This window comes from Saccostrea echinata, unplaced genomic scaffold, assembly GCF_033153115.1.
Source record: "Saccostrea echinata isolate AGI-Se365-2 ecotype Australia unplaced genomic scaffold, CSIRO_AGI_Sech_v1 ptg000009l, whole genome shotgun sequence".
NCBI classification, from domain to species: Eukaryota; Metazoa; Mollusca; class Bivalvia; order Ostreida; family Ostreidae; genus Saccostrea; species Saccostrea echinata.
The window spans coordinates 39,370,172-39,397,949 of record NW_026889758.1 but is presented as its reverse complement, the minus strand read 5'-3'; the positions used below and the strand labels follow the sequence as shown (position 1 = coordinate 39,397,949).

The 27,778-nt window shown below is 33.4% G+C and overlaps 3 protein-coding genes across 4 annotated transcripts in view; 1 reads left to right on the top strand and 2 right to left on the bottom strand.

The window, feature by feature from the left end:
- The window catches only part of LOC133182373 (B9 domain-containing protein 2-like), a 613,772-nt gene extending 601,972 nt beyond the window's left edge, over positions 1-11,800 (top strand). Inside the window, exons 2-5 of the mRNA XM_061317197.1 lie at positions 8,334-8,360; positions 10,336-10,423; positions 11,000-11,125; positions 11,312-11,800. Coding sequence (XP_061173181.1) covers positions 10,336-10,423; positions 11,000-11,125; positions 11,312-11,625 — 528 coding nt within the window. The 5' untranslated portion in view covers positions 8,334-8,360 and the 3' untranslated portion in view covers positions 11,626-11,800. The remainder of the gene's footprint in view (positions 1-8,333; positions 8,361-10,335; positions 10,424-10,999; positions 11,126-11,311) is intronic.
- Positions 393-8,040, bottom strand: LOC133183694 (tyrosyl-DNA phosphodiesterase 1-like). 2 transcript variants are annotated; one of them, XM_061318615.1, is made up of 15 exons: positions 7,953-8,040; positions 7,153-7,768; positions 6,627-6,839; positions 6,475-6,518; positions 6,070-6,125; positions 5,709-5,805; positions 5,394-5,428; positions 5,074-5,166; positions 4,778-4,948; positions 4,408-4,669; positions 4,100-4,215; positions 2,542-2,649; positions 2,239-2,341; positions 656-758; positions 393-529 (listed from the first exon to the last, which is right to left on the bottom strand). In XM_061318615.1, exons 2-15 carry the CDS (start codon positions 7,682-7,684, stop codon positions 456-458), a joined length of 2,007 nt encoding a protein of 668 aa, XP_061174599.1. In that variant the 5' UTR covers positions 7,685-7,768; positions 7,953-8,040; the 3' UTR covers positions 393-455. The 2 variants fall into 2 exon arrangements, with proteins under 2 accessions (XP_061174599.1, XP_061174600.1); XM_061318616.1 differs by having other exon boundaries at positions 6,627-6,836.
- Positions 11,801-14,087: 2,287 nt separating the features above from the next.
- LOC133182714 (protein arginine methyltransferase NDUFAF7, mitochondrial-like) lies at positions 14,088-27,623 on the bottom strand. The gene is made up of 10 exons (XM_061317564.1): positions 27,449-27,623; positions 25,122-25,273; positions 23,040-23,120; positions 22,215-22,325; positions 18,643-18,903; positions 16,447-16,554; positions 16,192-16,344; positions 15,677-15,782; positions 14,519-14,586; positions 14,088-14,314 (listed from the first exon to the last, which is right to left on the bottom strand). Exons 1-10 carry the CDS (start codon positions 27,621-27,623, stop codon positions 14,132-14,134), a joined length of 1,398 nt encoding a protein of 465 aa, XP_061173548.1. The 3' UTR covers positions 14,088-14,131.
- Between the last annotated feature and the right edge of the window lie 155 nt (positions 27,624-27,778).

The window sequence follows — 27,778 nt, the reverse complement described above, 5'->3', positions numbered from 1 at the left end:
CAGTAATAAGCTGAAATAAAATGCATTTATTGACTGGGCCTGAAGGCAACTGCATTTTGTTGGACTCAGAAAACTAAACTGTTTGCCTGAGGTCAGTGGGAATTTGAACAGTTTGGATCTAGGATACAACAAAATGCATTCTGCCCAAGAATGGTTTTGTTACACTTTTTACTTTTTATTACAATGTATCTTGCACTGGCTTCCAAGCTCAATAGAAATCCACAATTGAAATTCCTTTTTAGATAGATTCTAAAATTTCACCAATTAGATGGCATTATTCTAAGAAAAACATTAAAACATTGAAAGGAAAATATAGGAAATTATAAAAATTAAAAAAAAAAAAGAATCAGTAATCAATTTTAACAAAATGCATTTATTTCATGTTCATAAATAAATAATATTTGTAAAGTGAAAGTCCATGAACACATTCCAGAAATGTAAAGGAATTGGTGATGTCAACTTGGACACCACATATTTCCATGAGAATCTGGCAATTCTTTGTGTGTTATGTCCCATATCCATGGTTTATCTGGGAAAAAAAATGAAATAAAAAAATCAGAAAGACAATTACACTCTTTCCTTGGGGAAAAAAAAAGAGTAAAGTCCAAAATTAATGTTACAGCAAAACATTTTTTAGTTACTAGTAAACATTTACCTTCCTTTGTATAGGCTCTGGGGGGAAGATCATAGGGGAGAACCAGAGTTTTCTGCCTGGCCTCTCTAACTTTACTTGTGCATTGGAATACTGTCTTTCCAACCTAAATGTTCCAAAATATACACGTTATATTCTTCCAAGAAATAAAAGGTTTAGCATAAGAAAGTACAGACAGATTCAGCTGCACATTTTTTATTTTTGTTTGCTCGTTATTTTTTTTTTAATTTAATTGGAGAGCTACCATAATACATATTGTTCCAACTCCTCTAATAAATAGGTGCTTTGTGGACACTTACTTGGAAGTATTTTAAAGTTAAGAATGGAAACCTTTTTATTTATTTCTACAATTCATGGCAAAATTTGGCATATTCCTTTAAAAAAAAATTGAAGTTGAGCATGCAACAAGTATATTTTACGTACAGAGGAAAAAGTTTCCATTCTTAACTTTAAAATACCGGTACTTCTAAGTGAGTGTCCACAAAGCACCTATTTATTAGAGGGGTAATTAAATCTCTTGACTGAACCTGGATAACTAATATTATGTATGTGTATACTTGATAGAGAAGGATGCTGTATCTATGTGGATACTTGATAGAGAAGTGCTGTATCTATCTGCATTTTTGATAGAGAAGTGCTGTATCTATGCGTATACTTGATAGAGAAGGGTGCTGTATCTATGTGGATACTTGATAGAGAAGTGCTGTATCTATATGTATACTTGATAGAGAAGGGTGCTGTATCTATGTGTATACTTGATAGAGAAGTAATGTATCTATGTGTATACTTGATAGAGAAGTGTGCTGTATCTATGTGTCTACTTGATAGAGAAGTGCTGTATCTATGTGTATACTTGATAGAGAAGGGTGCTGTATCTATGTGTATACTTGATGGAGAAGTGCTGTATCTATGTGTATACTTGATAGAGAAGTGCTGTATCTATGTGTATACTTGATAGAGAAGGGTGCTGTATCTATGTGTATACTTGATGGAGAAGTGCTGTATCTATGTGTATACTTGATAGAGAAGTGCTGTATCTATGTGTATACTTGATAGAGAAGGATGCTGTATCTTTGTGTATACTTGATAGAGAAGGGTGCTGTATCTATGTGTATACTTGATGGAGAAGTGCTGTATCTATGTGTATACTTGATAGAGAAGTGCTGTATCTATGTGTATACTTGATAGAGAAGGGTGCTGTATCTATGTGTATACTTGATGGAGAAGTGCTGTATCTATGTGTATACTTGATAGAGAAGTGCTGTATCTATGTGTATACTTGATAGAGAAGGATGCTGTATCTTTGTGTATACTTGATAGAGAAGGGTGCTGTATCTATGTGTATACTTGATGGAGAAGTGCTGTATTTATATGTGCATACTTGATAGAGAAGTGCTGTACATCTATGTGTATACTTGACAGAGAAGGGAGCTGTATCAATGTGTATACTTGATAGAGAAGTGTGTGGTATCTAAGTCATTAAGACCTTGAGTGAAATTTGCACCTCAAGGTTTCCACAAGCAGAAGTCAAAACAGCTATTTGCTGTCATTATTGTAGCAATTTCACCAAAGATATCCATTATTACCAAGAACTGAGGTATAAACAGCACTCCTATTTCATAAGAGCGTATCATGAGTTGACTCCCTTTCTTCTCCAGGGCTCCCCAAGCAGCTTTTGATAAGTTGGAACTGAAAAGACAAAAAAAGTAAATTAAATAGTCCAAAAACTCATTTATGTGGAAAAAAAATTTTATCAACTGCTTTATATACAAAATGCTCAGGACTATAATGGTAACATACGTTCTACCATAAAAACCTTGGTCTTGTGTACATTTTTTCAGGGTTAACAGTAAGTGGAAAAATAAGGCTATTTAAGTAAAGAAGCTCACCTAGTAACAAGAAACCATGCAGCTTCTCCCCAATCAGGGGAAGGACGACAATAAGTTTTGATGTGGGGCATTGCTCGATTTCTTCCTTTCCCCTCAGACCTCCACTGACTGTGTAGAAAAATCAAATATCAGTACCGGTAAATTCACCATAGATGACTTGATAAATGGTCCTCTTTACTTTACATGACTACGATTAAGAGAATGTTATAAAAAGGTTTGCAAGCCAAATGCTGTTTTACTTTGAAATTTTCATCAAGTAAGTAAAACATCTTTGCAAGAGTTTGGTTTGGAACATTTCTTTTTTTATACATATACACATACAGCTGTACATTAGATCCAGCATGGATAAATTTCTCCAAGCATTAATTATTACATTAGAATCTAAAAAGGAAACAAAAAATTGACAAGCAAAAATTCATTTTATCATGTTTCCTAGAGTAGCTTCCCTTGACAGCACTCTTTATGTGGAAGTTTGATGAATTCCAAATCTCACTAGAATTCTGAGTACATAATGCAAGACTAAGGAGTAAAAAAATACAGTAATTCCAAATTCATAAAACACCTCCAACCCTTTTTATTTTTGTCAAAGTGATCAATGGATCTTTTTTTGTTAATACTGTAGACACAAGTCTTTTTAATTACCTACAAATTTTATGCATAAATTAAATTGTGACATCATTGTTCCCAACCTGTAGGCATAATGTGTCTTTAATATGAAAGAGTTCCTTTAGAATGTAGAAAACCAATATTATATAGGGTTATTGAACTTATATCGGCACAAGTTTTGGCTGTACAAATGCATGAGCATGCAAGTGCATTTGTACAGCCAACTTGTGCCATTATTCACCAATATAAGTTCAATAACTCCTTCATTATATAGCTAAAACATATCAATTATTTCAATTAAATAACTCAAATTAATAAGAATTTTTCAGTATTGGTATTTAAATTAACCTCTGTCCTGTATGTGTTCAATATTGCATCATTCCGGTGACCCTACCAAGCGTTAAGATTTGCTTATTGAGGTTTTATTGAGGCTAATAGGTACTAAATCATTATTTCAATTTTGTGTGAAAATAGAACACATCTTACCTAGCTGTCACTACCTATCATAAATTTGCCATTGAGAGGTTGACCAGAAGACATTTTTTGTTTACAACGGGGCATTCAATATTGAACACTCGCATTCGGAGAGTTTTGGGGCATACTCCTATACGTAATACAAACTCAGCATTCAATAAAATGCCAAGATATTGAACACTAAAATTCTCCAGACTTTTAGTAATTTTTTTTATAATATACTATTTATTAGCTTTCTAATAAATGTAATAATTTTTGCCCAATTTTTGATTCAAAATCTAATTCTACAATTGTTCATTTATTTTTGCTATTCGTGGGGATTTAATAAAATTATACTTTAGTTCTTTAGAATGCATGTACATGTATCAAACTTTCTTTAAAAGGTAAACACACAAGCTTGCCAAAGCTTCAATTACAAGAAAAAAAAACTAACTATCACACATCATTCAATACTCTTTAACTTAATATTTTAACTCACTGGAAGAATGCATGAAGCCAGGGTTGTTTCTTAGCAACATTAATGCTATATGGAATAGAGCCTCCAGCTGGATATCCCTCTAAACTGGTTCTCACATTGTCGACTGATGGAAATATCTAAAAATGGTTTTAAAGCGATATTGTAGAAACACAGAAATCTAAATTTAGTGCAGAAAAAAGGTATGAATATCATTGGAATGGAGATCAAGATGTCTTTCAATCATAAAAATGTTAGCGATGTAATGTCAATTGGTAAAGGATATGAAAAGACAAAAATTAGCATGTTCCTTCTAATTCATTCAAACAAACCAGTTTCAGTGGCACAGAGGCTAGAGGGACACTGCTAGTCCCCTTTACTGTTGCTAAGGACTGCAGAAATTCTGTACACAACCAGTTTTCTTTAGATGCTCCAAGTGAGCCAACACTGGAGAACTGCCCGATTAATGGCCATTTTGATGTCTGTTCCTTTGGTGGACCATGGTCATGTAAAAGTTTTCTCAGCCTCATATGACCAAAACAATGTTTCTTGTCTGCCATATGTCTTCCTGGTACAGAACCCACAATAAATACACTGAAAAAGAAATTTTAATGGCTAATTTTAACTTCTTAATAAAATTTAAAGTTAGTCAAAATTTTGTCTGTCTTTACAGTAAATGCTCACTGTACACTAAAAGCTTACTTTGCAGTAGAGAAGTCATGCATGGAAATGTGGTCTTGCCATTCTTTCAGCTGATATGCTTTATATGCTGCCAAATACTGCAGAAGATCCTTCTTAAAATGTGTGGGAGAGTCACCATGTGTAGCAGAGGGTCCTGACTTCAGTTTTGGAAATACTGGGCTTATCCAAATCCTGTATCACAAATATTCAAGCATAGTCAGTTTCTCAAAAATTTCGGGTTTTATGAACATCAACCCCATTTCCACCAATGCATTAGATACTTGGACACTTTTTAACCTTCATGTATGCTGACCTACCCTTGAGTTTTCTGGTGCCAGTCTCTTTCTATCAGGTTTGCTGTATGGATCACTACCCTGAGTCCATTGTCATACAAAAGGAACATCATTTTTCTGTAAAGAAGATTTACCCTTCAAAGTGGAAAAAAATGTGTTGTACAAACCAGTATAAACTCTCCCTACTATCCACACTAATTAATTAGAGTAATTCATTAGATCTTTTTACTTTTGTGATATTGTAGCCAAACTTATTTACATGTATACATTTAAATGATAACTTTTTTCACAGAGATACATGTACTTTAGATGCAGAGATATTGTATTTTATTTTAAACACTTGCGTATGATGTGTTCCATATGGCATTTCCAATCTCGCCTAAAAAAAAAATATGAAGCTTATTTATAAGACACAAGTATTGACCATTTAAAAAGCAAAAACACTAAATTGAAGCTTTTAAAAATTAATTTCATTAAAGAAAAATACATGTTCACATTATAATTTTACAATTTCATGACACATTATATAACACAAAACATGCAAATATGTAATTTAAAAAAATACATCAATTTTTTTTTATCCTCAATATTTCTACATGAATGAAATGATGAACAATTGCTATTACCAATGAACAACTATTATCTTTTTTAACACTTACTTGACAGAACTTGATATTGGTGAATTTCCTAGCATCAGCCTCTAGTGCTGATTTTTGTCCTCCCTGAAATCCATGCACACAAAGGAGGGGCTTCTGTCTGAAATTTATACATTATCTGTCACCTCTCTATGAAAATACTCAAGCCTCAATTTGATTTTTCAAATATTAATATATAAGACAAATTCTCTTAAGATCAGCTCATGTCAAGAAGAGGCAGCACCTGACTTTCCATATGTACATTGTTAACATTAAAAAGTTTCACGCTAACTCTTGTCTAGTCACACACATTCAATACATGTACTTCTTCAATTATGGATGAGTTTTTGGGGAGGGGGAATGGGTGTATATTGCTTTGTCTTACCTAAATGATGCTGGATATTGCTGCATTAGCCATTGAATTTCAAACATATAATTAAACTGAAAAAAAAAACAAAAACAAAAATACCATTGGTTTTAAAAAAAAATTGATTGATGATGATTTTCTTCCTGAAACGGAATGCATCAACCATAATCTCGATTCGAGTAAGCAGGGGAAATATCAATACATTCAAGCCTAATTAATTTGTACACTTGTGTATTTCCAAGCAAATCATCTGAATTTCTGAATAATGAAGCCTCCGGATTACCAAAACTTATCTTTTATAATTGGTATATATAATGTAAATCCTATGCACCACAAATTTCATTCAGAATGTGAAATGTCTGAATAACTGGTGACCCATTACTGATGCTTGACTGTATATACCTACCAAGTGTGATAATTTACCTGACAAGATTCTTGTAAATTTCCCAATTTTTCTGATAAAATATCTGAAATATATTTTTTATACAGTTAAGCAAGAGTAAAATGTAATAATTATCATTATCAATTAATCAAGGTTGAAAGTTTACATTTCTGAGAATTAGACATTCATTTACCTTTGAGACTCATGGTATTTGCACCATTGCATTCACTAGATATCCCATGAACTTTTGTAAGAAAGAAACTAATTGGTTGAGCATGACTGAAGACAGCTAAAGGTTCCTTCAAGGTAAGTGCCATGGCTTCTGCCTTATGCTTTTTAATTGGTGGAGACTGTGATCTTTGCCTTGTTTTACTTCCACTTGCAGCCTCACTGCTGCCACCGTCTGCTACAAAAGTATTACTCTGCACTAAAACATGTTGATGTATATTTATAAGGGAATGTTTCTATGCAGTTTGAGTTTACTAAATGTCATAATTTGTCAAAGATCTTAGAAGTTTGTTATTACTGTAAACAAAAGGCATAAATGAATAAAAAAGAGTCAGAGTGTAGACTTGTTTTCTACTTTAATCTCTGGAAGATTTCACTCCTTCTTCCTGTTATCTATTTTATTATTTCTTTAATCAATGTTATGCAACTCAAAATTAATCTTTTTTTTTCAAATTTAAGGCATTGTCTAATTTCTGATTTTGTTGGCTTACAAGGGTGTGAAAATTCCTTGAAATGATCTGGGTTCTTCCTGTAACATTTTGAGCCAAATTTACAAGGTGGTAGAGATTTTGATGTTTCTCGTGCTGGACTCCTCCTTGAACTGTCCCCAGATGAATGTTTTCTTTTCAAAGATGGAGAATCTACTCTCTTTTCAGGGACAATTTTTCCAATGCCTGATTTCTTATTTCTTGCTGAATTGTTCTGATCATTCAGTTTTTCCATATCTGTTGATTTTTCATCCTTTATTTTACTTAAAGATGAATTTGCAAGAATGGGCTTATGATTTTTTTTCAGTAACTTTGGTGAAGTTTTTCCATTCATTGAATCATCTGTATTTTGTCCATGAACTGTTTTTGCTTGTCTTTTTACAAAATCTGGTTCATCATCAGAATCAGACAACTGATGATAGGTAGACTGTCTTTTTGAAATTGATGGTCTTGTTGGAGAAGGACTGAACAGATTTGGAGAATCCCAGTCACTTGGATCTGGTTCAATTGTTGCATCGGAGTCTGTGTCAGACATTTTCCTTTCTTCCCCTTTATACAACTATTTTGCTTTTATGAATTCATACATTATTAAGCACTGCAACTTGATACTGTTGATAGCCTTAAAGACAAAAAAAGAATCGACAGTCTATTTACATATAAAATACGAGACACATAAGATAAATTGAACAACTAAAATTATTAAAAGCTAACCATCATGCCATATGGCAATTCAAATTTTAAAATAACCCTCCTCCCTCTTCCCCTAAAATAAAATCAAACAAAAAAAGATGTAATATACACACCGATAAACGATGACAAAATAATGTAGAGTTTACACAGTAAAAGCCTAAAAGATGCCCAATTAAAATTTAATCATACTGGGTAAATTTGACACAGAATTCAGTTTGGCTAGTTTCACTTTGCCGTTTGTTTAAATTTTATTTTCATTTTCACTTTAAGGAAATAATGTTTTCGTATACATTCTAAAATAAAAATATACCGTATACAATATTGTGAAGTGTATGCTTATCGAAACCAAATTACAAATAAATTGTAATTATATCAATTACTTAATCTGCAATAGTAGCATTTAACATATTTATGACGACTATATTCGAATTCGAAACTACGGCTTAAGAAGACAAATGTAAACATTTTTTGGGCATGTAACTTTTCGCAGATCAACGTATTATCTGAGGAATTTAAGCAAGGTATGTGCATGGTTTAACATTTAACTTTTTATTGCCTCCAAATATGACGAAAAAGACGATTTTGTTGTCACAAAATTGATCATCTATTAAAGCAAGTTTCATTAAATGATACAGTCCCAAACATGTTTGGACAGAACTCCTTTTTTTGACAGTGTTGTCTTTGGTCTTTCTACATTTTATTATTGGCCTATTTGTACAACTGATACGTTAAAGTGCTTAGTATTAGTAAAAATCATGAATGTTTATTTCTTGAAGAGTATTGATAAAAGTATAAAATTGTGATTGACTGCATTTGACTACCCCACTGGACTGGTTTAACCCTAGGGATATGTATCGCCAAAAAATTTCGTATCGTGATATATCACGATTTTTCCCCAAAATATCGCTATAAAATCGGGATATTTTTATCAGGAATTTTTACTTCATTTTCAAATGAATTTCCATAATTTTTCTTACAAATACACTGCAAAAATATAACTTTACTTTTTTCCATTTTTATTTTATGTAATATAAAGCATGTTTGGATGCCGTAGTTTAACTTTTTTCAACATTTTTTATACTTTCTGTAATTTCTATTTAATAGTTCAAACAAATAAACATGATAAATTAGTAAGTTCTGGAATTAATAATTATATTCCAAATACCGGTATTTTAGTCTCCGTATCACGATACGTATCACGCAATAAAAAATCATGATATACCGCTATACCGATAAAATCGTGCATCCCTATTTAACCCCCACCTTCCTCTATTACGTTTACAATGACAATAGTTTTACAACAAAAAAAGGATATATAGAATACTATAGAAAACATAGCTACTATTTGTGTGTGCCCCCTCAATAACAATGTCTGATGACCTTCTTTTTTTTTTTTTGCTAATGCTTGTCAAGGATTATTGGTAGTTTTTTTTTTGGTCAAAGAATTTTGGTAGTTGATAGTGCCCCCCCCCCCCCCCAAACTGAAAATGTATATGGTTGTGCCCCTGAAAGTGAAATTGCTTCCTATGGGCCTGTAATTGCAATGTAGCAAATTGGAGCTGATCCACTCTGAAACGATTTTGAAGAATACAAAAGGAGTACGTTGCACTGAAAACTGAGTCTGTAGGACAATATCATTTTAGCGATAAAATGTTCTATCTATAATAAACTCGCTAATATTGCACAAGTTGATTAAGCTAACAACCCTCAGCAAAGTTTAACTTGGTCCATAGTATAATTACATTGTGACAATAGAATATTCTTGTATGAATAATGCAGGAGGTGTCGAGGTCCATCATTAACTTCAGCCTGGTTACAGTTGTGCACCATTACAAATATTTTGGAACCATCATTGTTCGTGAGGGAACCAAAGTCTATGGATTTCGTTGGTAACCCTTACCCATGATTTTCATCCACAGGAATCTTTAGTTTGTCAATGTATCCGTTCATTGAATCTTCAGTCAATGCAAGTTACCCTCAAAATTACATCACTACAACCAGTAAAACTTTGATCACCCACGAACATTGACCCTCACAAATTAAAACAATTCCACAGTAGCTGAAGTTTCACAGTATGAGTTCAAGACTGGCAGATATTTTTCTCTGTGTGACACGTGTCATTTGGCACCAACATCAAAACACAGAGGTTATTTAGAAGACTCTGTTCTACTGGTAGAAACAAAAAGAAAAAAAGGTAGAAGATTCTAATGATAATAGGTACACAGAACTGGTAGCTCAGACAGTGGAGCACAGATATAATTACTGAGAGATCCTGGATTCAAGTTTCAGTCTGACTTCTTTTCTTGAGTTTTACATACATTGTACTATTTTGTTAGTGGTTAACCTTGTCAAGGTAGACGTTGTGCACAGACAAACAGACTCAGAACATATGACCCCAGTATACCATGGAGAGCCTTGGATATAACACTTGTACATTTTTTTTTATACCTTTCGTTTCCAAATTTATTGCCGATTGCTTCTCTTTATTTTTTGAAGATGGCAGAAGTTCACATCGTTGGACAAATTGTGGGAGCTTCCGGGTTTCCTGACCACAGTCTCTTCTGCAAATGGGGAGTCAACACAGGTAAGACACACTAAAGATTCTCAAAATTCTGTGGGGTGCTTTTGGATTTCAGGACTATAGCTTTCTCTTCTTTTCTTCTTCATATACTGAACTAAGCTCTTCAGGGCACATGGCAGGATGGTTAAAATCCTATATAAAATCCTCTATATTTACAATTAATCTCTACTTTAAAAGGTATTTGATGGAAAAAATATCATGTGTTTCAGAATTTTAAAGTAAAGCACCAAAAACTATGAATAGATAAAGACATACTGGGAAAAAAAATATAACTACAGTAAAACTCGGTTATAATGAAGTCACTGGGACCTGTGAAATTACTTCGCTATATCCCATAATTCGTTTTATCCGTATAAGAAATTCGTTCAATTTATATAGCTGGGGATCCAAGAAAATTCGCAGTATCCGTGAATTCGCTATATCCATGTTCGTACTAAATGAGTTTTACTGTATATTTCAAATAAAGAAAATTAATCATGTATTTTGCAAACACAAAGAAGACTCTTGTACCTAAGACAATTGTTATATTTACTTTAATAACTCAATATGTAATACACTATCAAATTGTGATTAATTCAGGAGGTGCTTGGAAGGCATTAGCAGGTCTGAGAGAAGGACAGACACAAGTAGACAATCCACAGCAACATGATGCAGCCTACTGGGCTCATCCAATAGACATCCACTATGCAACCAAGGGCCTTCAAGGTAAAAAACAAACAAACAAACATGGCTTCTCAGGGTCACTATGTTCTGGAATTGCATGAATTTGAAGCAATATACTGTTAAAAGGAAGAGTAAACAAGAGTTGGAAGGGAAATTTTAAAAAATGCATTATATCAGAAATAGAATACTTCCAGTGACTTCTGATTGAACATCTCTGATACCTTACAGGTTGGCCAAAGATTCATTTCCAAGTTTGGCATCAAGATTCCTTTGGAAGAAATGAGCTTTATGGCTATGGTTTCTGTCATGTACCAACAACTCCAGGAATGCATGAAATTGAATGTCCAACATGGAGACCTTCTGGGAGTTTTAGAGAACAAGTTTCACAGTATTTCCTTGGAGGTGGCCCACAGTTAAAAAATCCGGACTTGATTTATAGTGGTGCAGATCGTTACAGACTTCATACTGTTGCCATGGGATCTGTACATTTAAGACTTGGAGTCATTCTTAGGAACTTTGACAAATATGGGATTGAATGTTAAAAATATATTTTTTGGAGATTTTCTTTAAAAAAATATTCTCTTTCATTTACATGTACCAATCTCTGACAATATATGTAAACTCCATTTAGCATGTCAAACACAGAATCCATTGTTATTTCTGAGGGAGGTGATACATTGATGATTTGTTGTCATATATTTTGTAGTTATAAATTTCAATAAACTATTTATTTATATTAAAATAATCTTTTTTTATATATATATTTTTTCATAAAATGAGTTCTTATAAAGACAAAAATTCAGGGGACATAGAATTTCTGTGTAGCTGTCTGATACAGGTAGTGGTCGGTCAATTTTTTTTTTTTTTTTTACATGTATGGTTACTGGTCTTCCCAAATCAAAGCCTATCCTTTGTTCAGTTAAAACTTACACTCAGGATCAATCCAAATGTCCAACAACCACAAGTGAATTCATATCCTCTTGGTTTGAATATCCAATTCCTTAATAACCCATGGAAACGAAGTTTAGGGAATATACTAAATTCACATTACCAGCTGTCCTTAGTCATTTTAAAAAAAAAAAAAAAAAAATCTGTAGACATAATATATAAAAGAAATTGTGCATATGGTATTTTCAGATAAATACCAAGGTAATCAAAATTTTTTAAAAAGTTCCAGTGTATTATACATAAAATCTGTAACAAGGAACATGAAGAGTGAAAATTCTTGCTTGAACATAACATTGAAACCGAGAAACAAGAGGCTTGCAGCTTATACCCGATATAAGGCAGCTTGTCACCAAAGTCACAGGCTAGTACAAATGTATTGAATTTTGTTCCAACAGCAACTTTGAAATAGAAAAACATCAGTGATTTATATTGTAAACGTCTTTAATTTCACATATCAGATATTTCACGATTTCCTATGTTGGTACATTTCACAGTGGTTTTAATTTCACGGTAACACAATTTGTCTTTACTGTATATTTGCAATTTAATAAACAAAGAAAGTTATAGCTAATAATTTAAATATATACATAAAATAACTTTAAATGGATATTGTTATTATGTGCTCAGGTTTACTTGATATTTTCAATTATTTACTATTTTACTGATATGAAATAGAAAAGCAGGATTCTAAAATGTATAAATAAGTGAATGCTACATTGATATGTACTTAGTCAAAGATTGCTTGTGACTCAAATATAATATGTCCTGACCCAGGGTAATTTGGATATACATGTAGTAAAGGTCACAGGTTTTAAAAATAAAAAAAAAAATCTTGCCTTGCAATAACTTTGAAGTGCCTTGTGGAAGAAAGATTGGGTTGGTATTAGTCCTATTAGGATAGTTCAGTTACAGATACACTTCATCATTACAGCTTTTATTTTTAATACAAAAAGTATCAATATATAATACGTATTTGCAGTGAAGTAAACTTTGATAACAACAGAGACTATTCAGGTTATTAAAGTATGTAACATTAAAAGTAAAGCATACTTCAATCAACTTGTGTAAGGGCAGTTGTATCATTCTCTATGAGATCAAAGTGTGTATTATTTTTTGAAATACTATATCCCACAGAAAATTGAAGTTATTCATATAATACATGTATATAAAAATGGAGGTGAGACTGAGCATGCAAAAAAGTTTGTCCATATTGTCTCTTTCCTTTAATACCTGAACGGTTGCTATTGTTATTCACTTTACTGCAAATGTTCATTATCTATGATTTACCATTTTAACAGAAAAGGAGTAAATGTGATGGACCAGACCAGGATTTGAACCCAGGCCCCTTGAACTCTTAGACAAATGCTCTACCATACTATCTAGTCACTGGCAAATGAATGTGCCTGCTAAATTCCTCCCTCCTTAAGTGTCTTCACAATCAAAGACTAGCAACCCAGATTCTTTTGCACCTGGCAGGACTTTCATCTGCAAGTCCAGGGCTGATCAACTGCAGCAAAGTTAATAGGGAGAAAATGTAATGGATCAGACCATGTTTTAACCGTGGCAGCTAGCTCTCTAGACAGGAACTCTACATCTGGTTACTGGCAAACATGCCCGACTTCCACAGGAAGTCAGTAATATCAGGTGCAAAAGCATATCACTTGCATGCAGCTCAACTGTGTATGAAATGAATAATACATGTATAAAGAAATAGCCTAATGTCCATAATCTGTTCACTATTTTTAAATAAATGTCACAATTTTTTTCACATTGAAGTAATTTAAAATCAAAATTAATTTGAATTTTAAGACAGAAACAGATCATCAAGATCATCAACATTTTGTGAGAGTGCAGAAGTACATGTAAATTTATTTTGTTGACCGGTTTCGACCAGAAACAGTTGTCATCAGAACTTGTGGGAATCCTCAGCAATTTCAACCTTAAGGTGTTGGTCTCCAGTTTTTCTTTGTTTTTAAAAATAAATAATTTAAATACACAAGTTAAAACACAAAGATTTTCAAACATGGATTACAAAACAATGTTTATTGCTAAATATTAGGGTACACAAACATTTATATTTTAATTTATGAACACTTAGTTTTATCTTGATTTTTGTTCTGTATGAGCTGTTAATGGCATAAATCCTGGGGGTACATAATCTGTGCTTTGGGGAGCAATGGCCATAAATTTGTAGGCATGCCCCATTTCTTGTGGGTGCATCAGTCTTCTGACACTTTCCAATAAAATCTTCTTGGTTTGGTCATCTGCATTCTGCAGCAATGCCTATTTATAATGAAATTTTAGACATTTTAATGACATCTAATTTACGATGTAGTATGTACATTATGTGTCTACCTGAAGAGGAATACAAATCTGAAAAGAGGGAATTTTAAACATATGAAGTATAGATGCCACTCAGATGTTGTGCAAAGGTAGAGAGTGTAAATTCCACACAAACTAGAAATGCCCATAATATTTGTACTCTACCTGTAGACGGACACCAATCCCCATTCCATTCAGAAAATTATTCTGTGTCACAGGTCCAAATGTTTTCACTACAAATTTGGGAAAACCCAGAGACATCAGTATGTTATGAAACTGAGAACTTTTTTCGAAAAATCATTTACATGTATATGAAGAAAATAGTTAGCTCTACCGTTATTTTTCTTTTATATAATTACTTTTTGGGGATACATATACATTTAATGTATGAATACATTTACTTTAATTTTAAGCACACACAAATTTCTGTACTGGACGTATTACTTCTAAAAATCTTGATCACATGCTTACTTTCATCTAAATTGAAATAGTGGTGGAAATCTTAAATGAGAGGCCCATGGGCCACAATGCTCACCACAGTCACTATGGTCTTGCTGTTCTTTATCAGCAGATTTTTTTCCTATACATTCCTATGTAAAACTTTTATCACTATTGTGTCCCCACCCTATCCCCGGAGTAATGATTTAAACAAACTTGAATCTACACTATCTGAGGATGCTTTAGTATCAAAATGACTAATCATGCCTTTGTTGTTCTTGAGAAGATTTATAATAGACTTTTCCCTTATATATTACAATGTAAAACTTTGATCACATATTGTGGCCCTGCCCTACCCTTCCAGGTCATGATCATTTGAACAAACTTGAATCTAAACTACCTTAAGATGCTATCATATCAATATGACTAATCATGCTTTTGCTGTTCTTGAGAAAAAAAAAATTTTAAAGATTTTTTTCCTATATATTCCTATGGAAAACTTTGATCGGCCATTGTGGCCCCAACCTACCTCAGGGGGTCATGATTTGAACAAAATTGAATCTACACCATGTAATGAAACTTTCAAATAAATTTAAACATTTCTGTCTGAGTGGTTCTTGAGAAGAAAATTTTTGAAAGACACCATTAAATTTTCAGCAATTCTTAATTGTTACCCTTCATTTGAATAAAGTTATTCCCTACACCCAAGGATGCTTTGTGGCAATTTTGGTTGAAATTAGCCCGGTGGTTCTGGAGAAGAAAATAAAATTCTGAAAAGTTTTATACAGCAACAAAAACAACAACAAGGACTACAATCACAGAAAACAGACAAATTTTGATTCAGGTGAGCTAAAAAGTTCTTAACAAAACAAAATATGATATTACCTTTATCCCCACAACAGTGCTTAAGATAAGCAAAGTCTACATCAGCTGTGAGGTCTGCAGAGCCTGGCTTCTCTAAAGGGTCATACAGTTTGTGATCTTTAAAGCCCTGTATAAAAATAAATCAACAGTATGATTATCAGAACATACACTAAATGACAAAAGTCATATAATGAACCAGATATAGTAGAACTGTAAAACAGTTTTCCCCTTACAATACAATAAAAATACAGCTGAACTTTGATATCTCGAACCACATTGACTTTATTTTGACATATCATTTGGAAAATCAACAAATTTATAATGAATGTTGCTGGTATTCTACCAAAAATATGTCAAGAAAATTAAGTATTATACTGTCATTTGTCTAGTGCATCCTTTTTCCAGAATTTTTACAAATAAAAAAATTGGGAGGGTGGTAAGGTAAACTAGGCAAAGTACTAAAAACTGAAACCCACAATTACTAGCCATTTTTAATTTAGCTGCTTTGATAGTGTTTATAAAAAGTTTTCCTTTACCCTGAATGTATCGGTCTTGGTTCCCTCATGACCATAGTCAACAATAAGAGCTCGTCCTCCATGATCACTGATCCTTTGTGACATCTTCTGTACTACAGACCCACTCTCTGGGCTCACTTCCACATGCTCTCTCTCATCAGAGTCCTCCATATGCTGAAATTACATCAGATTTGCTTATCTTATTATCCACAGAATGAAATATCATACGAGACTGTTAATTACACCCCTTGTAAATGACAGTCAAACAATACTTACAGTAAGGAATGCCTTTGAATTGGTAGTGGGTCCTCTAGACATGATAAAACGTAGTCCTCCTCCCTCCTGGATGTCCACTAGAATCTCGTTCCACTCACCATCCTTCTTCTACAATTCAAAAGATAATACATGTAAATGCTGCTCAAAATCAATGTGGTTGTAATGATGCAATATATGTACATGTACTAGTATAATTCCTGTCCCTGAAGAATGCATGTCTATGAAGTCTGTCAAAATTAATGTCCATAAAGTATTCAAAACTAAATCTGTCCAAATACAATGTTGAATCAGTACTCCTACTGGGCTACTAAAGAAAGGACATATTTAACAAAAATAAATAATAACAATACTCTGTCATCTTACAAAACATTAATAAAAACAAGAGGCCCATGGGCCACATCGCTCACCTGAGTAACTTTGGCCATGCTGTTCTTTACCAGATTTCCCCCCTTGTAATACCTATTGTGGCCCCGCCCTACCCCAGGGGTCCTGATTTGAACAATTTAGAATATACACTACCCCAGGATGCTTCCACATAAGTTTCATTTTTTTTCGGGTCCAGTGGTTCTTGAGAAGAAGATTTTTAAATATTTGTCTTAAATATTTCAATGTAAAACTTGGATTCCCTATTGTGGCCCCGCCCTACCCCCAGGGGTCATGATTTGAAAAATTCAAAATCTTTACTACCCCAGGATGCTTCCACATAAGCTTCAGCTTTTCTGGTCCAGTGGTTCTTGAGAAGTAGATTTTTAAAGATTTTTCCTATATATTTCAATGTAAAACTTGGATTCCCTATTGTGGCCCCGCCCTACCCCCGGGGTCATGACTTTAAAAATTTAGAATCTACACTATCCCAGGATGCTTCCAATAAGTTTCAGCTTTTTTGGCCCAGTGGTTCTTGAGAAGAAGTTTTTTTTAATGACCCCACCCTATTTTTGTCTTTTCTTGATTATCTCCCCTTGGAAGGAGACTTGGCCCTTTATTTTTAACAATTTAAACTCCCCTTCACTCAAAAATACTTTGTACCAAGTTTGGTTGAATTTGGCCCAGTGGTTCTTGAGAAGTTGAAATGTGAAAAGTTTACAGACAGACGGACAGCTAGATGGACGGATGGACGAACGACGGACATCGGGTGATCAGAAAAGCTCACTTGAGCTTTCAGCTCAGGTGAGCTAAAAGTTGTCCGTTCTGTATCTTGTTGGAATGTAATTGGTTGAAGGTTGTAATATCTGGTCATGAGCAACCATTGTGTTGAGTATGAAAGTATGACCTTTCATAGATCTAGCACTAAAAAGTCAATGCAAAATGAACAGAACTACTGAGCCCAATTCTTTGACCTTATATCAACCCAATCAGGATATCATATTCAACAATCGCAATCAACTTTCAAGTAAATATAATTATTTTCTTTACAAGTTTTACCTCAAAAAATTAATGTATGGACAAGAATTTTACACTTCAAACCCAGTGATCTCTTGACCTTTTTTCCAAATGAACATGGCGAAGGGTGTTACACATCCCACTACATATCACATGCAACTTTGTGCCTAGTATAATTGAATGTTTTTCAAATTCAAATTTACAATCTTCTAATGCTTGTCTATTTCAAAGTTACAATCTTCTAATGCTTGTCTATTTCAAAGTTACAATCTTCTAATGCTTGTTTATTTCAAAGTTACAATCTTCTAATGCTTGTCTATTTCAAAGTTACAATCTTCTAATGCTTGTCTATTTCAAAGTTGCTGCTTGAAAAAAAAAAACCAAAAAAAAAACCATGCAACTTTGATCTTGAGCAAATGATCTTGATACAGGGTCAAGACATACCTTTTGTCATAAGCTACCTTTTTATCAAGTATGGGGTTCTAAAGTTTCTCAGTTTTAAAGCTATATATTCAAACAAGAATACCCTTTTTCGTATTCCTGTTGGAGAACTTTTGTATAATAAATCACTCTGATATCATTTGGATGTATGATTGCCACTTTTCAAGGTTTGCTGATTTTTCTTCTTTGTGGAGTCATAGAGTCCTTGATTGGTTATGTTAAAATGGTTGGGAATGTAAATATGTATGACTGTATGTAATGCCCTAAAAATGATTGTCATAAAGTTTGTGTACAAGTAACCAGATTTCCATGTAAATTCAGTAACTGCTAAAAATAAATTATGGTTTCACAATATTCATGATTGCATGAAAATACCTGAAATTTATATATAGGCAAAACATCAAAGAACTCATGGGCAATGAAACAGGAACATTCCTGGGGGACTTGGTCTAGGAACCTATACCAATGTACATCTGGTCCATACTTGGTTTTCTGGCTTTGGTACTCTTCTGCTGCTTTGTTGTCAAGAGTTGTTTCCCCTGTCAGAATCTGGGACTGAAGCTGTCTCATATTAGGACTGACTTCTACCAAGTGGAGGGATACAGCTTTGTTAAATTCTTTGAACTGTGAAAAAACCTGAAAAAAGGCATTGGAAGTTTCCATAGGTGCATTAGATGTTAACTTTATTTGAAAAATGCCTACATATGTGTGAAATATTTACACAATATGCTTCAAATATATTCTTTTTCATATGTCCTCTTTCAACAAAAACAAGATGTGTAAGGTAAAAGTCTTTTTCAAAGTAGGTCAAACTCTGAGGTCAAGGTCATGAGGTCAAAAATGTACCAAAAGAAAGATATTGTCAAAAGAAATATATGTATGTAAAATATGAAACCCTTAGCACCAACAGTACAGAAGTTTTGGCCAAGGTTAAATTTTTTTCAAAAGTAGGTCAAACTCCAAGGTCAAGTTCAGGAAGTCAGAAATATTGGTACTAAAGAAATGTCTTGTTGCAATGAATAAATACATGAAATATGAAAGCCCTAACACAAACTGTTCAAAAGTTATGGCCAAGGTTAATGGGGCCTGGACACAGATGCATTGTTTACAATTAAAAATGTCTATTTTTATTCAAAAAATAACTTCAGTTTAATGATTTGAAATTATATGGATATTCTAAGAATTCAATGACAACATTTTCTTCATAATATCACGTCAATCACATGTTTTTGTAAACAGTGTTATTATTAGTATTTACGTTTTACCAAGTGTGTTCAATTCGTTTAGTCTGCACACATCACTGAACACAGACTGACAATACTGGTGAGTTGGTTTTGCTTTCTCACATTTCTACTCTAACTTTCTGGATTATAGTTTTCATATTTTTATGCCCCTGTAATCGAAGATTTGAGGATATATAGTTTTTGCCCTGTCCATCCTTTTGTCTGTCTGATTGTCTGTTTATCTGTTTGTCCGCAAAAACTTTAACATTGCCCATAATTTTGATTGGTTGAAGCTATGACTTTCATATTTCACATGTGTTCCTTGTGACAAGACCTTTCTTTGGGTATCATCATATTTGACCTTTTGACCTTGACCTTGGAGTTTGACCCAGTTTTGCAAAACTTAAACCAACTTTAACCTTGGCCATAACTTTTGAACAATTAGTGCTAGGGCTTTCATACTTCACGCGTGTAATCCTTGTGACAAGATCTTTCTTTCAATACCAACAACTTTGACTTTTTAACCTTGACCCTGGAGTTTGACCTACTTTTGAAAAACATTAACTTGGACATAACTTTTGAACAATTGGTGCAAGGGCTTTCATACTTCACATGTGTATTTGTTGTGACAAGACCTTCTTTGGATACCAACAATTATAGCCCATTGACCTTGACCTTGGAGTTTGACCTACTTTTGGAAAACTTTAACCTTGGTGCTAAGACTTTCATACTTCACACACGTAACCTTACTTTGGATATCATCAACTATGACCTTTTGACCTTGACCTTGGAGTTTGACCTACTTTTGAAAAACTTTAATCTTGGCTATAACTTTTGAACGCTTGGTGCTAAGGCTCTCATATTTCACATGTATATTCCTTGTGACAAGACCTTTCTTTGGGTACCAATATTTGACCTCCAGAGCTTGAAGTTTAAACTATTTTAAAATATTATTTCTTGTGAGAAGGCCTTTCCTTGGGAACCATTAATTTTTACCATTTGACCTTGATGTTTGACTTACTTTTGAAAAACTTTAACCTTTTCCATATTTATTCAATGGTTGCTGCTAGGGCTTTAATATTTCACAGGTATATTCCTCGAGACAAGACCTTACTTTGGGTACCAACATATTTGATTTGCATTTGAGAAAGTTTAACCTTTGCTATAAGTTGCCATATGGGGGCATCAGTGTTTCACAAACACATCTTGTCTCTTTAATACACAACAAAGAACAAGGGCACTTTTGATTGGCATTCGGCAGGAATCTGGGCACACTTGAAACGTGAAAATTTCATTGATCTATCACACGAAATTTTAGCAATCTTTTGATCATTTGGGTTCCTGTGAAATAGGAAAGGGAAATATTTTCCCGAAATTGTATTTTGATTTGCTAAAAAATAACATGAAAATAGGTTAGATGATTCATTTGGTACAAAATGTCACATTTTTAAACAAGTTTTTCTAAAAATTTGGTATCTCTGGGTCATCTCTCCATGATTTTCAAATGTTATTTGTATGCATTCTAATTCAAAGAAACAAACAATCATTTGTAAAAAATGGAGAAAAGACCCAGAGACCATAAAAAATGAACTTTTTCCAAAATAATTCCAATGTGTAAATGCGGTGCTTCATTGTTGTTTTAAAAGCCATGTTGTATGTGCAGCGATGATAGCCCAGTAATATGCGTTACCCGTCCAGTGTAATGGAGTTGAAAAATTTGCGTTCAATCCTCGCATGGAGCGTCAATATTTTTTCAATGCAAGCAATCAATTCTGTTGTCTGTTTAATTTTTTTGTACTGATTTCTTTTAAAATGGATAAATTCTGGTTCTCTTGCATCGAGAGCGAAAGCAATTCTTCCAACCTTCTAATACTTTAATATACACATGTACTTGTAATTGCATTTAACTATACCCTTATTATCTTGTAGGTGTTTTTTATTTATGTGAAGCATTACTATGTTAAAAGTTTGATTATTAAGATAAGCGGACCTAAATATCACAATTTGACATGTTGTAACATTTTCCCAAGTGCATAACTTTGTAAAGCCTGTCCAGCTGTGGTCAGCCAATCAAATCCTGGACATTCAAACTATAAATGTTTCGTACACGATTCCTGCAGATCACACGCCAAACACGCCCATCTTCTTTCTACTTTTCTTAAGTACATGTATTATGGATAAAGTTTACTTTGTGAAAGAGCAAACAGTCCTGAAAATTGTAGTTTTAATAATTTCCAGATAAAACAATTTTCTTAACACTTCAGAGTGAAATGCTCTAGCAACATATGTCATGATATTACTTAGAAAATTTTAGAAAATATGAGCTTCAAATCTGTATCCCAGCCCCTTTAAAGTTTTTCAAAAGTAGTTTAAACTTCAAGCTCTGGAGGTCAAATATTGGTATCAAAAGAAAGGTCTTGTCACAGGGAATACACATGTGAAATATGAAAGCCCTAAGCTCCAACTGTTCAGAAGTTATACATGTTGTAAAGGTTATAGTTTGATTAATATTCTTTAAAGAAGGTAAAAACTCCAAGGACAGGAGGTCAAAAATGTTGGTACCCAAAGAAACTATATGCCCCCAAAACTTAAAACTAAATATTTACCCTTTTCACTGAATATAATATTCTTTTTATTTCAAAGTCTGGATATGACCAAATTCAATTTCCTTTTTCTTTTTACATCAAATATTGCAACTGAATTTTAGCAAGTAAATCTCCTTACCGACATCATATCAGCTGCTAGAGTTCCTCTCCCAGGTCCTAGCTCTACAATCTGTATTTTGTCTGGTTTACCCATTTGTTGCCATTCATGCACACACCACACTCCTATCAACTTCAAGTAAAATACAAGAAATCAGTATTGAGAGTATCCTTAATTCTTATGCTTAATTTCATTGATAGTAAAATTTCCTATAATATCCCATATTTTGATTGTAGAATCTGTAATATTAAATTAAATATCTAAAGCAATTTAAAGATGTTCATTTTTAGCTCACCTGAGCTGAAAGCTCAAGTGAGCTTTTCTGTTCAAAGAGTGTCCGGCGTCCGTATGTGAAAACTTTTCACATTTTTGACTTCTTTTTTTTCAAAGATTTGTTCCAAAATCTTCCAAAGTAAAACTTTAATCCCCTATGGTAGCTCAACCCTAATCCTGATGTCCAAGACTTGAACAATTTAGAATCTTCAATATCTGAGGAAGCATTCACATAATTTTCCATTTTCTGGTCTAGAACTTGAGAAAAGATTTTTTTTTTTAATATTCCACCCTATTTTTGCTTTTCTTTGATTATCTCCCCTTGAAGGGTGCTGGGCCCTTTATTGAACAATTTATCATCACCTTTCCCCAGGGATGCTTTGTGCCAATTTTGGTTAAAATTGGTCCAGTGGTTCTTAAGAAGTCAAAAATGTGAAAAAGTTCATAGACAGATAGATAGACATCTAGACATACATATAATGCCAGATGATCAAAAAAGCTCACTTGGAATTTTAGCGTTTGGCTTTTGTTGCTAAATATGGAATTTGAGTTTCTGGCAATTGATTTTCATACCTCTCCAAACAGCTGGCTGATTTCTGGAGAGGTGATGTAGTCTCCACTGTGTCCAAAAACCTCATTATTTATATAGTAACCCTGTAAATTAAATACAGAATCAATCAGATTCTATTATCCTTCCATTCAGAAAGTTTATACCTTTTAAGATTATTCTGAATTGTAAATTAAAACATGGAAATAAATTACCCTTATAGGAAGCAGACATTTTGTTTCCTTCTTGACATGCATATGCTTGATGAAATCCATGAGAATAAATTCATTTGATAATTATGTATAATCAACCCTTTCACCAAAGGTAGATCATTGAAATGAAATAAGTGCACCATTTCAAATATCCATTTAGTTTAGTTTAGTGCATGCAAGAAAAAGTGTGACATTATTTAGATGGCAATAATCTATTTGTAAGTGACAGCTATTATTAGTTATGAAGACACTTAGAGGGATAATACAGAAATATATGGGGTCCTTGAAAAAATGCATATTGGGCAAGACAAAAGCCGAGCCCAATATGCATTTTTCCAAGGACACCATATATTTCCGTATTACCCCTCTAAGTGTTGATCTACATTATAAATTTATCCTGTCAAACATTTTTTAAGAAACTTCTTTTTCTCTGAATTAAGCAAACCGTTCCATAACAAATGTTTACATTGTGATGTCGTTTGATGCTTATAATGTCACTTATTAGGCTTCTTGCATGTTCAAATGAAAACAACATATTGAATATGAGCTCGACAGTATGGCACGTGGAGGGGGTATATTGATTTGATATGTAGAGAGTAGGTCAGTGGATGGGGCATATTAACAATATAATGTCGGTAAGCAGCATAATATGGTTTAATACAGTATTCTTCTCGACCAATGAAATTTGAAGATTTTTATCAGAGGCAGGATAAATTGTAATATCTAAGTCTCATATCAATAACAGGTGACTCTCGATCTCTCGAAGTTCAAGGGACTGAAAGAAAAGTTTTCGAGATCGGGGGGTTCGAGAGATAGAAAGTGAATAAAATCCGAAAGTTTCAGTTCCGATCATCATTGTTCTACTATTACACATACCGGAAGTATATGTTTATAATGTCATTACATGTTTTCTTTCATATTTTACAGATAATTCACTTGATTTCAAAAACAATGATCTTATTTTGAATAAATAAAATGATTATTTTAAGTTTCAATATTTATTTGTTCTCATTTCATGATTACATGAAACCTGAATAGCAATTGTCTAATTGGCTCTCCCCCAGGCTTGATCGGTCCTTCACAAGATTGCTCGTAATCAGTATTCAATTCTTGAGATAGGATTTCTTGTGCAATGTTTGCCAAACTGGGATTGTGTAGACTCTAATAATATTAAAGTTCATAATCTATGGAAAATTACTGACAGGTCCCTAAGCTATTTTCTCAAGATTATTGTCTCGTCCAGTCAAAATAAGTTGTGAAGCGATTTGTTTATAATTTACCAATTAAAACTAATTAATTATATCAACATTCGGACGATTCACAGGTGTAGTGCCATCTATGTACACACCCAATAAACACGTCCATCCCAGCCCCAGGCGGTCACTGTTATCCAGGTAAGTCCAAGCTGCATTAATTTTACGCTTGATTGACATGTATACATGTGCAATTAAAACTTTGAGAGATAGAGAGTAAAAAAACAATGAAATGTGTGTGACGGGACCCAGATCTTGGTTCGAGAGATCAGGACTTCTCGAGATCAGGAGTAAATTTGCTTAGTGATATAGAGGAAAAAAATGGGACCGGAGGTTCACTTCGAGAGATCGGAGTTCGAGTCATCGAGTCACCTGTATACTAAGAGCAACATATCAAATATCACAGGATAAATTTCTGCCTTTCAGTTAACTGAAAGTCTACTGAAAGGTGACTGAATGGTAGAGCTCTGCCATTAATTAACCTTTCCAGACCTTTCAGTGGCCATTCAGTTGACTGAATGGTGTTTGTTCATCCGGTATATAACCCAGTATGTCCTCGTTCAATTGATTAATGTACAAATTTTTTGAGATTTTGGTTTATTTCATGTAATGAGTGTAAGGTGTACTATGTGAGTTGTCTTACAGTAACAGGGTTAATAAGGACTTCTTTCATATACTCTGCAACAGTAAGGGGTCCATTTGCCTTGATTCGAGATGTCAGGTGCCGCATGAACAATTCTTTGATGTCTTGTGGCTCTTGTGTACAAAACTCTCGCTTCTGCTCATGTCTCCTTCCTGTAAATCAATAGAGTTACTTAATACATTTGCTACATTGAGTACATATTTATGGATGTTTTGTTTCAATTACTGGAGTAAAAGGATTTTTAAAAAAATATAAAGATCAATTTATTGTTCTAATGTCAGAACACTCAATCCATTGTACCACATAAAAGGTCACCGTGGAAAAAAGAAGTAAAAGCATTCATAAAGCTTTGCTGCTGTGTTTTGTTTCTGTAATATGGAGACCATTAAACCACTTTTTGTTGCAATCCATAAATAGACATCAAATTTTACTTTGGACAATATATTCTTAACTGTGACACTCCCCCAAAATACAACTAGAGACAATTCAAAGGAAACATCATTGAGAATGCTACTGAACATGAATGGCAGATGGTTTTGAATCACAAGAAGACCTAAGAAGATTATGCAGAAATACATGAAAACTAACAACCTAACCCCTCTGGATAGTTGGTCTGAAATTTTTGAAAAACACATGAAAACTAGCTATGGTGATTAAACTGTGTCGAAATTGAAAAAGAAGAGGTGAACTGCAAGATTTGTATATGCTACAGGGGTCACAGTTAGTACATTTTCTTCTTGAATGCCCTTAGTTAGCTTTTGTTGCAGGCAGAGAAAGTCTGGAGGAAGAAATAGTGAATGTGATCATGCATTAACCTCACGAGCAGTAGTGATAGTATAATCATCATTACCATTCTGGATCCTTTTATATAATAATATCTGACAAAGAGTGGGAAGCATTTATGCTTGCTTATTGTTACAGCTGGTGATGACAGGAATGAACTTTTCAAGCCTTGATATAACTGTAGGGTGAGTTAACCATGCATCGGACACATACCTTACTTCGGACAACTTTAAGCAATAAACTTTCATTGAACCTGAGTCTCCCCGTGTTTTTACTTGTTTCTGTCTTAAAGGTGAAGATTTAAACTTTTTAATGAGGCCGGTTTTCATTTTCATGTTGTGATAAAAATACCACAAGAATGGCCTTGAAATTACGTCATATTTTGCATCATCAAAGGGGAGTTACCAGAATTTTAGTATTTTGCAATTTTTAGAGTTGTTGTTCTTTTAAATGGACTTCAATGAAACGAGTCAGAACTAGGTAAAATTTGTCAATGACTGATAATTTTATAGAAATTTTTCAAGAATTTTACTAAAATATTTGTATAATATTTTTTAGAGTTGTTTTTTACTAGGATGTGTATTTCACCGGACATCAGACACAAATTCACCATGCATCGGACACTTTTCGATGCATGGGTAATCACTTCCATCTTCATATAAAACCCAAATGACAGCTGTTTTTTTATGGAAATAGAAAATAAAAACTCTAAATTTTCAGTTAAAATACAAGTTATCAATATAGAAGTGGACTCAATTTATTTTTTTCAACCAGATGATGATAAACCCATGAGACAAAGGTGTGAGTTGCCATATTACTAGCATTCTAAAGCCTTTCTAAGGCGATGTGATGCAACTAAAATCTCTTCACATTTGTGGATCGAAAAAGTCATTCGAATTTTACTAGAAGGTTAATTTTTAAATAAAAGATAAAAATGTTTTGATATCACTTAATTTTAAAGCACCGAGATCAAGGTATGATATTTTTCTGGTTTAAATACCGTCTGTCCGATGCATGGTGAATATTGTCTGATCCATGGTGAATTCTGACTGATTTCGAAAAAATTGGTTTTTAGAGATATTTTATCAATAAATAGCACACGATTGTGTCAAAAATTTATATTTTAATTAAGTTTACTACATGTTAAGTTCCATTTTGACAATATTCAGTCAGTAGCGATATCGTTAGAACTTGTTGAAGTGAGTGGGTGTCCAATGCATGGTGAATTCACCCTATAATGTAATATAAATGATGCTGAAAAATAATGACCTATAACCTGTGTTTTATTTGTGCAGATTTACACATCTGCACATTTCTGTTAAAAGTTCAGTCATTACATGCGTAATATAGTCCAGGGACCTATATACTAACTATAGTATATAGGTCCCTGTTTAGTCCCACATTAAAAAAAAAATAAACAAACAAAAATAGAATATGGAATTTCATACACTCTTGTTAAGACAGCTATGTATAGATGGACTGTTCTTGTCGTGCATGTATTAAAGTTAATTTAAAGAACATAAACTGAAGACATTTGTCATTACTCCCTAATCTGTTGACACCGGCAAGTCTTGAGATGACAGACCACGTCAGACCAGTGAAATTTCTACGTGACATTGCACACACGTGCGCCAATCCGACATTGGAAAACCCCCTTCTGCAAACAACCTCGCTTTCGAATGACAATTCGCCACGTCTGCCATATATATTAATGCGCATGGTGATATTTCTTGCTTTATTCTTTGTATTTGTACGATATTTATGGCTAATTTATATGCTAATAAACTTAATTAAATTTTCATTTAAAAGTTTTTAAACAAATTACCATTTTAGTGTAATTAGCAGCTTTAAAGTTTAAGGACTATATTTAAGCG

Excerpts from the sequence above, each read along its gene's own strand:
- LOC133183694 (XM_061318615.1), bottom strand. The coding sequence starts at position 7,684 with ATGTCTGACACAGACTCCGATGCAACAATTGAACCAGATCCAAGTGAC. Across the intron at positions 6,840-7,152 it reads CAAGGAATTTTCACACCCTT|CAGACGGTGGCAGCAGTGAG; the intron begins GTAAGCCAACAA and ends ATACTTTTGTAG. Across the intron at positions 6,126-6,474 it reads ATTTACAAGAATCTTGTCAG|TTTAATTATATGTTTGAAAT; the intron begins GTAAATTATCAC and ends TTTTTTTTTCAG.
- LOC133182714 (XM_061317564.1), bottom strand. The coding sequence starts at position 27,623 with ATGCGCATTAATATATATGGCAGACGTGGCGAATTGTCATTCGAAAGC. Across the intron at positions 22,326-23,039 it reads TCAGCCAGCTGTTTGGAGAG|TTGATAGGAGTGTGGTGTGT; the intron begins GTATGAAAATCA and ends TTTTACTTGAAG. Across the intron at positions 16,555-18,642 it reads TGCCTATATATAAATTTCAG|AAGAAGGATGGTGAGTGGAA; the intron begins GTATTTTCATGC and ends TTTGAATTGTAG.